At 46.1% G+C, this 16,714-nt stretch overlaps 1 protein-coding gene across 3 annotated transcripts in view; it reads right to left on the bottom strand.

Moving 5' to 3' along the window:
- Window positions 1–16,714, bottom strand: part of LOC118377276 (fibroblast growth factor 14-like) — a 96,385-nt gene that overhangs the window by 13,436 nt on the left and 66,235 nt on the right. For 2 of the 3 annotated variants that reach the window (XM_052499713.1, XM_052499715.1), the window contains exons 2-3: window positions 3,449–3,559; window positions 2,732–2,835 (exon numbers count right to left, since the gene is read on the bottom strand). In XM_052499713.1, the coding sequence (XP_052355673.1) occupies window positions 2,732–2,835; window positions 3,449–3,559 (215 nt within the window). Of the gene's footprint in view, window positions 1–2,731; window positions 2,836–3,448; window positions 3,560–14,369; window positions 15,804–16,714 lie in introns of those variants that run through there. The other variant, XM_052499714.1, reaches the window with a different exon arrangement.

A 16,714-nucleotide genomic window follows, 5' to 3' on the forward strand; every position in this document is an offset into this window, starting at 1 on the left:
CAAACATCATGAGGCAATGGTTTGTGACCCACCCGAGGATGCTCATAGAATTCCTCCCACCTTATTCACCATTCCTTAACCCAATTGAGGAGTTATTTTCAGCATGGAGGTGGAAGGTGTACGATCGTCAGCCACACACACAGATGACCCTGGCTGCAATGGATGCAGCATGTGAGGACATCACAGCAGACGCCTGCAGAGGATGGATAAGGCATTCCAAAAGATTCTTTCCACGTTGCATTGGAAGGGAAAATATCCGGTGTGATGTGGATGAGAATATGTGGGCCGACAGACAGGAACGTCTGGATGTGTAGAGACAGCACAACAGTGCTGTGGGCAAAGTTGTGCCTTAGGGGTGGTTGTGCCTTAGGGGTGGTTGTGCCTTAGGGGTGGTTGTGCCTTAGGGGTGGTTTCCTGTGTTGTTTTTCCTTTGTGCCCCTTGGGTTGTCCAGTCTCTTTCAATCAATAACCCACATACAGTCAGATGTAAATAGTACTGTTGAAATTGATACATGCCATGGAAGTGCAGCCTTGTGCATTTTCAATACAGTAACTGTCATCCAAACTGTAGCCTCAGTTTACATCAGGTAATACTGTCAAAGTACACAGTTTGACGACCTTGTTCGTGAACAATGACTCAACGACTTATCATTCTGATGACACTGACATGATCATTGGCATGAATATTTACTTTTGAGAGATGTACTATGGATTTTTAGTGACTGACTAGCTTTAATTGTTCTGAGAAATGCACTTGTTATTTTGCACATGTTTTTCACATAGGGATGATGTGAAAAATGCACCAAAGCGACTGAGAAAAACTGTAATAAGAAGGGTCTAGAAGAGTCTTATATGCTGAGCCACCGTGTGACTAGGACAGGCAAGACCCATACTATTGTGGAGGACTTAATTCTTCCTGCTGCCGCGGATATTGCTGGGACAATGCTGGGGGGAAAGTCCCAAAAAATTATACAGACAATGCCTTCATCAAACAACACTGTTTCACGATACATCAGTGACATGGCAGGAGATGTTTTGAAACAATTACTGCTTCACAAACAAGCCAGTGAATTATTTGCGTTACAGCTGGATGAGTCAACAGACGTGGCGGACCTGGCACAGCTCCTGGTATATGTCCGTTACGTTTATGGGGGTCAATTAAGGAAGACATCCTCTTCTGGAAACCCAACATTGCAGAGTTATGTGCATCCTGTCAAGCACATCCTTCTCATTAACCTGTGGTGAGTTATTCACCATTTTTGATGAACAAATAAAGTTTTATATGTAAGATGGCTAAATAAAGAGCAAAATTATTGATTATTATTATGTTATTATTTGTACCCTGGTTCTATAAGAACTCTTTGTCACTTCCCACGAGCCGGGTTGTGACAAAAACTCACTCTCATTCTTATGTTTAATAAATGTATTGTATAGTGTGTGTGTGGCAGGCTTCCAATGATGGCAAAAAACAACATTTGATAGTGCGCTGACCCTGGTGCTAGAGGGGGTACAGTTGACCCTGGTGCTAGAGGGGGTACAGTTGACCCTGGTGCTAGAGGGGGTACAGTTGACCCTGGTGCTAGAGGGGGTACAGTTGACCCTGGTGCTAGAGGGGGTACAGTTGACCCTGGTGCTAGAGGGGGTACAGTTGACCCTGGTGCTAGAGGGGGTACAGTTGACCCTGGTGCTAGAGGGGGTACAGTTGACCCTGGTGCTAGAGGGGGTACAGTTGACCCTGGTGCTAGAGGGGGTACAGTTGACCCTGGTGCTAGAGGGGGTACAGTTGACCCTGGTGCTAGAGGGGTACAGTTGACCCTGGTGCTAGAGGGGGTACAGTTGACCCTGGTGCTAGAGGGGGTACAGTTGACCCTGGTGCTAGAGGGGGTACAGTTGACCCTGGTGCTAGAGGGGGTACAGTTGACCCTGGTGCTAGAGGGGGTACAGTTGACCCTGGTGCTAGAGGGGTACAGTTGACCCTGGTGCTAGAGGGGTACAGTTGACCCTGGTGCTAGAGGGGGTAAAGTTGACCCTGGTGCTAGAGGGGTACAGTTGACCCTGGTGCTAGAGGGGTACAGTTGACCCTGGTGCTAGAGGGGGTACAGTTGACCCTGGTGCTAGAGGGGGTACAGTTGACCCTGGTGCTAGAGGGGGTACAGTTGACCCTGGTGCTAGAGGGGGTACAGCTGACCCTGGTGCTAGAGGGGGTACAGCTGACCCTGGTGCTAGAGGGGGTACAGCTGACCCTGGTGCTAGAGGGGAGGGGGTACGCAGCTGGAGGTTGAATGTTTGAAGGGGTATGGGACTATAAAACGTTTGGGAACCACTGTATTAGACAAATCCTCACTATGGCCTCTGGGGAAACGTACACGTATTCCTCCTGAAGGATTCCAGAATCTTGTTGAACCCAGTGTGTCTACAGGACAGCTGGACTGTATATTAGTACGGTGACTGAGTGGTATAAAGGTTGCGTTTACACAGGCAGCCCAATTCCAATCTTTTTTTTCACTAATTGGTCTTTCAACCTGTCAGATCTTTGGCCAATAATTGGGCAAAAGATCGGATTTGGTCTGCCTGTGTAAACTCAGCCTTAGATAGTTAGATCAATCTGTTTTAGGTGAAATAATTACACACATACACATAGAAGAAAACTGAGTATTGTCATAGTAAATCATCTCAACCAAGATGGCCGCCCGGCAGGCACACGTCATCATCAGCATTGGTCTGTACTCACTGATGAGTAGAGGTGTCCCTCCCCGTTCATGGCGATGTACAGACCCATCTTGACTGACTGGATGGCCACCACTCGAAGGCCCACTGGGATGAGGTTGAACAAGGCTGAGAGACAAATCAGCACAGTAAAGCGGATTGACAATCTTACCGATAGAATACACATTATTGTGTGTGTGTGTGTGTGTGTGAGAGTACGTAGCGTACGTATGCATCTATATAAGATTCAGATACTCAGTCAACCATGTGACACAGTTACACACACACACACACACACACACACACACACACACACACACACACACACACACACACACACACACACACACACACACACACACACACACACACACACACACACACACACACACACACACACACACACACACACACACACACACACACACACACACACACACACACGACTAGAATGGAACGATACAGTATATATATGAAAGCTACCAGAACACTTAATCACACTTAATCACACGAGACGTGTATGAGACTTGACACATGCGTGTAGTAGCCGTGTGAGAAATGAGCCATGTTCATCTGGACTTCGGTGTGTCAGTTCTCATTTGTCCATGTTTGACATGTACTGCATGAGATCTGTGATTGGATGACTTCTAATAAAATGTCTGTCACTGGGTTGACAGAGGTTGCCCCTCAGCCACTCAATCTACCCCCCTCTGTGTGTGCATGTGTGTTCGTGCGGACTCACAGGAGTTAGTGCCGTCATCTTTGGTCCCGTCCAGACATCCATCTGGGTTCATCTGCAAGTAGTATCCCTGTCTGCAGTACAACCTGGTCACTATGCCCTTAAGCTGTGGATCTAGGGGGAGAGAGGAGAGAGGAGAGAGGAGAGAGGCGAGAGAAAGTAGAGAGCAAGGAGAGAGAGAGGAGAGAGAAAGGATAGAGGAGAGAGAAAGGATAGAGGAGAAAGGAGAGAGAGAGGAGAGAGAGAAGAGAGAGGAAGGAGAGAGAGAGAGGAGAGAGAGAAGAGAGAGGAAGGAGAGAGAGAGGAGAGAGAGAAGAGAGAGGAAGGAGAGAGGAGAGAGGAGAGAGAGGTGAGGAGAGAGAAAGGAGAGAGGAAAGAGAAAGGAGAGAGGAGAGAGGAGAGAGAGGAGAGAGAAAGGAGAGAGAGAGGAGAGAGAGGGGAGAGAGAGGAGAGAGAGAAGAGACGAGAGAGAGAGAGAGAGAGAGAGAGAGAGAGAGAGAGAGAGAGAGAGAGAGAGAGAGAGAGAGAGAGAGAGAGAGAGAGAGAGAGAGAGATAGATAGATAGATAGATAGATAGATAGATAGTGTAAAAGTTCAAGACTACATTATTCTGAGGTTTCTTTTATCTCCGTGACAATATCAGTCTGTTTTCACAAAGAAAGAGCGAGCAGACAGACCGGAGCTCAGGAGAAAAAGCTCTTAATCTCAGAAATGTCTGAGAATGTCAGCATGTGTGTGCAACCCAGTCCACACCCACACAGGCCCGTGACTTCATTGTGTTCTCCCCCAACTCCCTGTCACAAAACAGCCAGAGAAAGAAACATGTCAAACAGAGAAACAGAGAGAGAAACAGAGAGAGAAACAGAGAGAGAAACAGAGAGAGAAACAGAGAGAGAAAGAGAGAGGGAAACAGAGAGAGAAAGAGAGAGAGAAAGAGAGGGGAAACAGAGAGAGAAACAGAGGGAAACAGAGAGAGAAACAGAGAGAGAAACAGAGAGAGAAAGAGAGAGAGAAAGAGAGAGGGAAACAGAGAGAGAAACAGAGTGAGAAACAGAGAGAGAGAAACAGAGATAAACAGAGAGAGGGAAACAGAGAGAGAAACAGAGAGAGAAACAGAGAGAGAAACAGAGAGAGAAAGAGAGAGAGAAAGAGAGAGAGAAACAGAGAGAGAAAGAGAGAGAGAAACAGAGAGAGAGAAACAGAGAGAGAAACAGAGAGAGAAAGAGAGAGGGAAAGAGAGAGAGAAACAGAGAGAGAAAGAGAGGGAAACAGAGAGAGAAACAGAGAGAGAAACAGAGAGAAACAGAGAGAGAGACAGAGAGAGAAACAGAGAGAGAAACAGAGAGAGAAACAGAGAGAGAGAAACAGAGAGAGAAACAGAGAGAGAAACAGAGAGAGAGAAACAGAGAGAGAAACAGAGAGAGAGACAGAGAGAGAAACAGAGAGAGAAACAGAGAGAGAAACAGAGAGAGAAACAGAGAGAGAAACAGAGAGAGAAACAGAGAGAGAGAAACAGAGAGAGAAACAGAGAGAGAGACAGAGAGAGAAACAGAGAGAGAAACAGAGAGAGAGAAACAGAGAGAGAGAAACAGAGAGAGAAACAGAGAGAGAGACAGAGAGAGAAACAGAGAGAGAAACAGAGAGAGAAACAGAGAGAGAGAAACAGAGAGAGAAACAGAGAGAGAGACAGAGAGAGAAACAGAGAGAGAAACAGAGAGAGAGACAGAGAGAGAAACAGAGAGAGAAACAGAGAGAGAAACAGAGAGAGAGAGACAGAGAGAGAAACAGAGAGAGAGACAGAGAGAGAAACAGAGAGAGAAACAGAGAGAGAGAGCGTAAGAGAAGGATGTTGGAAGTGTTCTAGGGCTGAGGAGAAAGAGAATAAAGGAACAGGAGGAGAAGCCATGGATAAACAGTGGTGAAATAGCTGGACCCAACACACACATACGGTGCATTCAGAAAGTATTCAGACCCGTTGACTTTCCCCACGTTTTGTTACGTTACAGCCTTATTCTAAAATGGATTCAATTGTTTTTTTTACCCTCATCAATCTACACACAATACCCCATAATGACGAAGCAAAAGGAGGTCTCTCGACATTTTTGCAAATGTATAAATAAAAAATAAAAAACAGACATATATCACATTGACATAAGTATTCAGATCCTTTTCATCAGTACTTTGTTGAAGCACCTTTGGCTGTGATTACAGTGTCGAGTCTTCTTGGGTATGAGGCTACAAGCTTGACACACCTGTATTTGGGGAGTTTCTACCATTCTTCTATGCAGATCCTCTCAAGCTCTGTCAGGTTGGATGGGGAGCGTCGCTGCACAGCTATTTTCAAGTCTCTCCAGAGATGATCGATCTGGTTCAAGTCCGGGCTCTGTCTGGGCCACTCAAGGACATTCACAGACTTGTTCTGAAGCCACTCTTGCGTTGTCTTGGCTGTGTGCTTAGGGTCGTTATCATACTGGAAGGTGAACCTTGCGTGAACCTTATATAGACATGCGTGTGCCTTTCCAAATCATGTCCTATCAATTGAATTTACCACAGCTGGACTCCAATCAAGTTGTAGAAACATCAAAGATGGTCAATGGAAACAGGAAGCATCCAAGCTCAATTTCGAGTCTCATAGCAAAGGGTCTGAATACTTATGTAAATAAGGTATTTATGTTTTTTTTTATTTGAATACATTTGCAAACTTTTCTTAAAACCAGTTTTCACTTTGCCATTATGGGGTATTGAGTGTAGATTGATGAGGAAAAAAATGTTTTTCATAGATTTTAGAATAAGGCTGTAACATAACAAAATGTGGAAAATGTCAAGGGGTCTGAATACATTCTGAATGCACCGTACACCGACCGCACCGTCCTGCCTCACACACACACACACACACACACACACACACACACACACACACACACACACACACACACACACACACACACACACACACACACACACACACACACACACACACACACACACAGCACCCTCCTGTATCTCTGTAGTAATGAAGGATTCCCCTTCTGTTGACATTAATATTAACTGATGCTCTGCACGTGCAGACCACACCCAATGCACTCTCTCTCTCTCACTCTCGTTCCCCCTCTACACACACACACACACACACACACACACACACACACACACACACACACACACACACACACACACACACACACACACACACACACACACACACACACACACACACACACACACACACACACACACACTCGACACACACTTTCTTTCACACAAACAGACCGCACCCTCTTCTGAGTGTCTACAGCAATGTGGAGATCCCCTCTGAAGGTGTTGTGTTGATGTGTGTGTGCCAGAGGAAAAAAGGTATGCTCCAATGAACATGATAGATTAGAACTGCAGACGAGACTGACCCAGTTTAGAAGAGCGAGAGAGGGAAATAGAGGAAGAGAGAGCGAGAGAAAGGGATTTTCCAGTTTTCACACCAGGGACAGAGGTGTGATGGGAGGAATGGTTACCAACCCTCTACACTAGCAGTCTGTCTGTTCAGCTCAACGTTCAACCACCTGAGAATACATTTTAGAAGACCTTAGACAACGTCTGGTCATTTTAATTTGGGGGTGAAAAAACACTTTAACCGTCTATTACTATTCAGTCTTTACTAATGACCAGAACAGAGTAGAGATGAGGAGATAGGGGTGGAGTCACTGAGATGAGTAGAGATGAGGAGATAGAGGTGGAGTCACTGAGATGAGAACAGAGTAGAGATGAGGAGATAGGGGTGGAGTCACTGAGATGAGAACAGAGTAGAGATGAGGAGATAGGGGTGGAGTCACTGAGATGAGTAGAGATGAGGAGATAGAGGTGGAGTCACTGAGATGAGAACAGAGTAGAGATGAGGAGATAGGGGTGGAGTCACTGAGATGAGAACAGAGCAGAGATGAGGTGATAGAGGTGGAGTCACTGAGATGAGTAGAGATGAGTAGATAGAAGTGGAGTCACTGAGATGAGAACAGAGTAGAGATGAGGAGATAGAGGTGGTGTCACTGAGATGAGAACAGAGTAGAGATGAGGAGATAGAGGTGGAGTCACTGAGATGAGAACAGAGTAGAGATGAGGAGATAGGGGTGGAGTCACTGAGATGAGAACAGAGTAGAGATGAGGAGAGGTGGAGTCACTGAGATGAGAACAGAGTAGAGATGAGGAGATAGAGGTGGAGTCACTGAGATGAGAACAGAGTAGAGATGAGGAGATAGAGGTGGAGTCACTGAGATGAGAACAGAGTAGAGATGAGGAGATAGAGGTGGAGTCACTGAGATGAGAACAGAGTAGAGATGAGGAGATAGAGGTGGAGTCACTGAGATGAGAACAGAGTAGAGATGAGGAGATAGAGGTGGAGTCACTGAGATGAGAACAGAGTAGAGATGAGGAAATAGAGGTGGAGTCACTGAGATGAGAACAGCGTAGAGATGAGGAGATAGAGGTGGAGTCACTGAGATGAGAACAGAGTAGAGATGAGGAGAGGTGGAGTCACTGAGATGAGAACAGAGTAGAGATGAGGAGATAGGGGTGAAGTCACTGAGATGAGAACAGAGTAGAGATGAGGAGATAGAGGTGGAGTCACTGAGATGAGAACAGAGTAGAGATGAGGAGATAGGGGTGGAGTCACTGAGATGAGAACAGAGTAGAGATGAGGAGAGGTGGAGTCACTGAGATGAGAACAGAGTAGAGATGAGGAGATAGGGGTGAAGTCACTGAGATGAGAACAGAGTAGAGATGAGGAGATAGAGGTGGAGTCACTGAGATGAGAACAGAGTAGAGATGAGGAGATAGAGGTGGAGTCACTGAGATGAGAACAGAGTAGAGATGAGGAGATAGAGGTGGAGTCACTGAGATGAGAACAGAGTAGAGATGAGGAGATAGAGGTGGAGTCACTGAGATGAGAACAGAGTAGAGATGAGGAAATAGAGGTGGAGTCACTGAGATGAGAACAGAGTAGAGATGAGGAGATAGGGGTGAAGTCACTGAGATGAGAACAGAGTAGAGATGAGGAGATAGAGGTGGAGTCACTGAGATGAGAACAGCGTAGAGATGAGGAGATAGAGGTGGAGTCACTGAGATGAGAACAGAGTAGAGATGAGGAGATAGAGGTGGAGTCACTGAGATGAGAACAGAGTAGAGATGAGGAGAGGTGGAGTCACTGAGATGAGAACAGCGTAGAGATGAGTAGATAGAGGTGGAGTCACTGAGATGAGAACAGCGTAGAGATGAGGAGATAGAGGCGGAGTCACTGAGATGAGAACAGAGTAGAGATGAGGAGAGGTGGAGTCACTGAGATGAGAACAGAGTAGAGATGAGGAGATAGAGGTGGAGTCACTGAGATGAGAACAGAGTAGAGATGAGGAGATAGAGGTGCAGTCACTGAGATGAGAACAGAGTAGAGATGAGGAAATAGAGGTGGAGTCACTGAGATGAGAACAGAGTAGAGATGAGGAAATAGAGGTGGAGTCACTGAGATGAGAACAGCGTAGAGATGAGGAGATAGAGGTGGAGTCACTGAGATGAGAACAGCGTAGAGATGAGGAGATAGAGGTGGAGTCACTGAGATGAGAACAGAGTAGAGATGAGGAGAGGTGGAGTCACTGAGATGAGAACAGAGTAGAGATGAGGAGATAGGGGTGAAGTCACTGAGATGAGAACAGAGTAGAGATGAGGAGATAGAGGTGGAGTCACTGAGATGAGAACAGAGTAGAATGACTGTAAGTCGCTTTGGATAAAAGCGTCTGCTAAATGGCATATATTATTATTATTTATTATTAGATGAGGAGATAGGGGTGGAGTCACTGAGATGAGAACAGAGTAGAGATGAGGAGATAGGGGTGAAGTCACTGAGATGAGATGAGGAGATAGAGGTGGAGTCACTGAGATGAGAACAGAGTAGAGATGAGGAGATAGAGGTGGAGTCACTGAGATGAGAACAGAGTAGAGATGAGGAGATAGAGGTGGAGTCACTGAGATGAGAACAGAGTAGAGATGAGGAGATAGAGGTGGAGTCACTGAGATGAGAACAGAGTAGAGATGAGGAAATAGAGGTGGAGTCACTGAGATGAGAACAGAGTAGAGATGAGGAGATAGAGGTGGAGGAGATGATAGTAGTGTAGATTATGCTCTAGAAGGACTTCAACAGTACAGATTCACTTAGAGAGACCCATTTAAACACTGTTTAATCAAGTGTGTCAGGGCTTCCTCTAATACCTTAATGAGTCGCTCTCTGTGTGTGTGTGTGTGTGTGTGTGTGTGTGTGTGTGTGTGTGTGTGTGTGTGTGTGTGTGTGTGTGTGTGTGTGTGTGTGTGTGTGTGTGTGTGTGTGTGTCCTTATGGAAATCCTGTCCGTATGAGTGTTAAATGAAGGAGTGTTATCAGACCATTGACTTCCACTCAGAGACAGAGAGGCTATCAGGAAGACACATCTGTACCTTAACTAGACTCTCCTAAAGACCCTCCTTTATGGATGGGTCTTCCTGGGTCTGGTTTCCCTGAGTCTCTGTAGAGTTACACAGTTCAAAGCTGCACAGTCAAACATGACATGGAATGTGGGGAAAAACAAAACCCTTTTCCTAAAGTGTATCTCTTTTTCAATGGAAACACATGGTCAAGACGACCCAAAACAAATACAAAATTCCCAAGCTTCCATAAATCTGACTAACGGAATTGTATTTCTTAACTTTGGGAATTCTGTCTGCTTCAACAGGTAGGGTCTCTTTCCTTCCTCACTGACCTGCTGTGTGTTACTGGGGAGAAATTCCCATTTTCCCAGATTCCCATATCCTGTCTGTTACTAGGGAAACTGGTCCAGGATTCCCTCTTTGTCTGGGTTGCCATGGATACAGTCTCGTGATCCCAATGTCCCTGTCTGCTTATCCAGAGGAAGGTATTTCCCTGTCTTTGTCTGCGTTGTTCCAACACCGCTAATCTCTGGTTATCCTCCCCATGAGGATCCATATCATTTTAATCTAAATGATATCCACCTATTGAATAGAACATGTATTGAATAATGCCTGTCGCCATCAATCAAAATGTCAATATCATACGATTCTGTATTGCACGAGAGCAATCATTACAGTAGTTGTCATCATTGGTAGGCTACTCTAAATCAGGGATATATGGACTCTACATGGGCTCTCAGGTCAACTACAGATGGTGGACGTTCCTGTAACATACATGTACTAGGGATTCTATGACCAATGATTGATTTCTGCTATGTGTGACTACTTGAAAGAAGGTGTAAGAAGGAAGAACACATTTTCTACTACATCAAGAAGCAGAAGAGGAGAGGGTGGCTTTTCACAGTATTTGAACATTACCTATGAGACAGGGAGAGAGAGAGACAATGAAAGATGGAAAGAGGGAAGGGAGGCATAGACAGAGAGGAGGAGAGTCTATGTTTGCCCTTCAGAAAACCTTATGTGTGTGTCGCCAGGATTCAGACCCAGTCACGCAGTCAGAGTGGCAAGAGGAGAGGAGAAAAGAGAGGCAAGAGGAGAGGAGAAAAGACAGGCGAGAGGAGAGGAGAAAAGAGAGGCAAGAGGAGAGAGAAAAGAGAGGCAAGAGGAGAGGAGAAAAGAGAGGCAAGAGGAGAGAGAAAAGACAGGCGAGAGGAGAGGAGAAAAGAGAGGCAAGAGGAGAGAGAAAAGAGAGGCAAGAGGAGAGGAGAAAAGAGAGGCAAGAGGAGAGAGAAAAGACAGGCGAGAGGAGAGGAGAAAAGAGAGGCAAGAGGAGAGAGAAAAGAGAGGCAAGAGGAGAGGAGAAAAGAGAGGCAAGAGGCGAGGAGAAAAGAGAGGCAAGAGGAGAGAGAAAAGAGAGGCAAGAGGAGAGGAGAAAAGAGAGGCAAGAGGAGAGGAGAAAAGAGAGGCAAGAGGCGAGGAGAAAAGAGAGGCAAGAGGAGAGAGAAAAGACAGGCGAGAGGAGAGGAGAAAAGAGAGGCGAGAGGAGAGGAGAAAAGAGAGGCAAGAGGAGAGGAGAAAAGAGAGGTGAGAGGAGAGGAGAAAAGAGAGGCGAGAGGAGAGGAGAAGAGAGAGGCAAGAGGAGAGGAGAAAAGAGAGGCAAGAGGCGAGGAGAAAAGAGAGGCAAGAGGAGAGAGAAAAGACAGGCGAGAGAGGAGAAAAGAGAGGCAAGAGGAGAGAGAAAAGACAGGCAAGAGGAGAGGAGAAAAGAGAGGCAAGAGGAGAGGAGAAAAGAGAGGCAAGAGGTGAGGAGAAAAGAGAGGCAAGAGGAGAGAGAAAAGACAGGCGAGAGGAGAGGAGAAAAGAGAGGCGGGAGGAGAGGAGAAAAGAGAGGCAAGAGGCGAGGAGAAAAGAGAGGCAAGAGGAGAGAGAAAAGACAGGCGAGAGGAGAGGAGAAAAGAGAGGCGAGAGGAGAGGAGAAAAAGAGAGGCAAGAGGAGAGGAGAAAAGAGAGGCAAGAGGTGAGGAGAAAAGAGAGGCAAGAGGAGAGAGAAAAGACAGGCGAGAGGAGAGGAGAAAAGAGAGGCGGGAGGAGAGGAGAAAAGAGAGGCAAGAGGCGAGGAGAAAAGAGAGTTGAGAGGAGAGGAGAAAAGAGAGGAGGAGAGGACAAAAGAGAGGTGAGAGGAGAGGAGAAAAGAGAGGAGGAGAGGAGAAAAGAGAGGTGAGAGGAGAAAAGAGAGGAGGAGAGGAGAAAAGAGAGGTGAGAGGAGAGGAGAAAAGAGAGGAGAAAAGAGGTGAGAGGAGAGGAGAAAAGAGAGGCGAGAACCTGAGGATATATGGCCAGGCTTTAACCAGAAGCTACCACAGCTGGAAGGAGGGAGGGAGGGAGGGAGGGAGGGAGGGAGGGAGGGAGGGAGGGAGGGAGGGAGGGAGGGAGGGAGGGAGGGAGGGAAAGAAAGAAAGAATAGTGGAAGGAGAGAGGAGGAGGAGAGGAGAGAAGGGAGATGAGTGGTGAGAGTGGAGGAAACAAGTTGTAAGGGAGGAAGGAGGAGAGAGGGAAAGAGAGAGAAGAAGGGAGAGTGGACTGTCTAAACATCACCAGCACACTCTGAGCGATAAGGGATTATACCTCCCCTCCAACACACACACACACACACACACACAGCCCTGTAAACTCTCTCAGATATCAGATAGGGATACCACAGAAGTTTTCATCTTTACATTCTGAGAATTCTTATATCCCAACACGTCAGCTGAGAGTGTATCAGAATGACTCCAGCCTCCTAGAACTGCTCTTGTTCATTTAGATGGTTGAGAATATTCAGAAAGCAGATGGGGGAGACTAGAGATTTGGAAAAGAGATTCAGATAGAGAGATATACTGTATCATAAACAGAGACCCTGGAGAGAAAATGGTAGATGAAGGACGGAGAGAGGGGGAAGAGGGGGGCAGAGAGGGGGTAGAGAGGGGGAGAGGGAGGGGGAAGAGAGGGGACAGAGAGGGGAAGAGAGGGGGAGAGGGAGGGGGAAGAGAGGGGGCAGAGAGGGGGAAGAGAGGGGGAGAGGGAGGGGGCAGTAGTTCCTTCTGGAATCAAACCAGACATGACCTTTTCTCTGTCTTACTGAAAAATGAATCGGAACAAAAGACATGTTCAACAGATCAAAGCACCATTCCTTCTATCCCACTTTCCATCTCTTCTTTCCATCGTTCTCTACTCTTCTCTTCCCTTCTTCCTTCACTCCCTCTCCTCCCCTTTTCATCCTTTTCTTCCTCCGTCCATCTCCTCTTTCTTTCTTTCTCTGCCCTCCCCTCTTTCATTATTCTCCTTTTCTTCCACTCTTCCCCTCTCTTCTTCCTTCAATCCCTCTCATCCTTCCCCTTTCCTCCTCCACCCCACCTCCCCTTACTCTCCTCCTCCTCCTCTCCTTCTCCTCCTCTCTCTCTCCCTTCACACCTCTCCTCCTCCTCTCGTTCCTCTTACCCCCTGCTCACTCCGAGGTTAAGAAACCCTGAATTCATATTTCATTTTTGACAGGATGCTTGAGGCAATTCCCCTCAACTACACACACACACACACACACACACACACACACACACACACACACACACACACACACACACACACACACACACACACACACACACACACACACACACACACACACACACACACACACACACACACACACAGCATGTGTCTCAGACTGTACTGTGTTCTACATGCACCCCATCTATAAGGCCACAGGTTGCACTGAATGTCATTGGCTTTGACAAAATGGCTGTCACTTGACTGAGGTTGCTGCGCTCACAGTCAGTCACCCGCTCTCTCTCTCCTGAGACCAGTCATGCCAGTTACCCCCTGCCATACAGAGCTTGTCATGATGTCATTTTCGTATATTGGTGGTGTCAGCTATACTGCATGTATGAATCAAGATATGTCAAATTCAATAGACAACGTTTCAAAAGCTGTCTGTTCTTTGACTCAACCTGATTCAAGTTCTGTAATGAATACCTATAAAATAGCCAACTGTTTGGTGAGATATTTAATACGGCAACCTGATTCACCTATCCACCCATCAAACGTATTTTAATCTGTATGTAACACCTAACTGTAACATCGATTTTGTCCCGATTCAAACCCTTCACTCAGAAAGGCAATCAGCAGTAAACCAATCAATGAAAGATTAGGCTAGAAATCGTTATTTTCCCACTTTAGTCTCAACTCCTAGGCCAATTAAAATGCGTAATTTGAAGCCTTGTCGAGAGGACGAGGCCTTGTCACAATAACTATATTTGTAAGGAATGAAACAGCAATGTGGTCAAACTTACCGGCCACACTGCTTAGGCTACTTTCGTTAACTACCTGTTTTTATTAATGCATGTAGGGGTAAACTATTGAACCGTTGGAGCGAACGTAAGGCTGCTCTCTCCCTCGCGCATAATGACAACCGTAACGTGTCCATGCGTCTCCCGCGCTTTCCGCTCAGCCCACACCTTGTCTCCGTAGCCTTCTCTTCTTCAAGCCGAAGATTCTCACTTTGGAGAAGATGTCGACCAAATTCCCGTTACAAAGTCCTTTATTCTTGTTGGGGCTTCGCCTCCGTCGGTGTGGCGTCGGCCGGTGGACTTGTTGTTCCCGTGCCTGTCTCTTCTGTCGTATCAAACCGCTGGCAATAGCTGCCATGTCTCAACCGAAACAACCCGGGGGAAAAGGAAACACAGAGCCCGTTCCCCGTTTCCCGTTGGGCACCGAGCGCAGACGGAACAACAAGCGATTATGTTCGGTCTGCAGCTACAGCCCCATAGTTGTGTCTATAAAATGTATCTTCTTTATCCGTCAGAAAAACATTTCGACACTACGCAATCAAGTCCAAATACCACATTTCGGTGAAGATACAGAACATTGCGTTGTCATTTTATCATGGCCATTCAACAACTAACAACCTGTCACCGTTGTTGTCAAATGATTTCGAATTTGACTGCGTGAATCCTTGTAGAGAAGGTTTTCCAAACTGACAACATTTCCGATATCCGTACTTGGTCATATTTTATCATTCAATATCTGTGACGTTTGATGTCACATAGTCCAAAAACACGAAAATAATTGTCGAAAGGTTTCGTTCTTCTCCTCGCCCAAAAATGTTTAGACTACCTCCCGTCTTCGACCGGTGATCGACAAAAACAAGCCTATAGAAAATGTGAACACGCGAATTTGAAGCCACGCGCTAAAGGAGTCTGTCAGACACTCTCAAAAACATACGGAGCGAATTTATCGTAATTATTTAGTGAAGGACGCAAGCCACAGATGCTCCCCAGATGGGGCTTGCTCCTTGGAAGAGAGGTGTGTGATGCTTGCCTCGCGCGCACAGATTCACCAAGTCCGTATGCAAATCCGTCAGTCTCTTCTCCAAAAATAGAAACGAATAACGGAGGAGCACACAATGACCAAATCGGGAGGATTGGAATCAAAAAACGAAATAATAATTATAATAATCTTGTCTTTAAAAAAAGGCCCGGAGGAACTTCTCTGCATCAGGTAAAATGGTGACGCAATTTTATTTCACGCTTCAGAAACTTCATCCAGCACGTCGGGACTGTTTTTCCTCGGTGAGAAGGGAAAGGGGACAGAATACGAATCCTGTTGGCTCATGAATTGCTTTCAGATATGAATAAGGGGTGAAAAAAGGTAGGCTACATAAAACGCTCTCCTTCAACTCATCAATCAAAGGAAACGGGAACAGCCAGACCATTCAGATGAAAACAAGAGTCTGTGCGTCAGACCAAAGCCCCCCTCGTTCTGGAGAAACCGTTCGGAAAGAAATATCTTATAAATGACCACAAGCGAGTGAACGCCCTCCGCATAAACGTAACCATTAGCACTAGACACTGACTGAAACGTTAGTATCCTGTATACTATCTAACTCCAACTCCAACTGTTGCTAATACATTGTATACACCGTCCGGACACTGATTGATATATCGTGTTGTGTATTTCACAAGAAGCAGACACCGAGCCGGAGATAGACATGTAACTGTATAGCCAACGTTGAGAATGTTTACACCTAATCTGATGTTAATCTTGGTCAGGTGAAAGATAGAGACCCAGCACATTGTCAAGTGGAGAACGTTCCCAAAAGGTTTAATTAGCTATTCAATGTTCTTTAGTAGAGGCCTAGAAATATCACGTGCACGTTTAAAGAGATCCCAGTCAGCGCCACTCCTGTATTCCTGCATTGAGTCGTGTCCAAAAACACTGGACAGAATGGAGAAATGTTTCCCCCTTATATCCCCCAACACAATCATTGAGACACAATCCATAAAATACGGCATTAAAACTTCAATCAAAATGGCAAAATAGTCCGTGTTATGGTATCTATAATACAATTAAACGAATCGATGGGCTGTAAAATCGAGGGAAAGTTGATCTTTTTGGTCAGTTGAATTCATGAATAACATGGGAGCGCAGATCTTCTGACCGGCGCAAAGCCACGTCTGATTTCAGCACCATGGGCAGCGACCGCGGCCTACAGTTCCACCAATCGCATGCTGTCTGCGGCTGAGCTGTGAGTAAACATGACCCTTGAGTTGAGGAGTAGCCTATAAATGATCCACGTGAAAATATCTCAAGACTAACTGGCATTTTCCTCATAATGTTTACCAAACTGCAAGCTAGCCTATTTTTAACCAGGTCATAAACAATTTAAACGTATAAAGCAGTGAGTCATCGTCTTCCCGGGAAGAAGAGTGTCCTTCACCTGATGCCTGGAAAAGGGACAAGTCTGGAAAGGTCCCCATTGAAGCAGAGATGCGTGATCTCAATGGGGCTTCATCCTGGATTA

This window comes from Oncorhynchus keta, chromosome 37, assembly GCF_023373465.1.
Source record: "Oncorhynchus keta strain PuntledgeMale-10-30-2019 chromosome 37, Oket_V2, whole genome shotgun sequence".
NCBI lineage: Eukaryota > Metazoa > Chordata > Actinopteri > Salmoniformes > Salmonidae > Oncorhynchus > Oncorhynchus keta.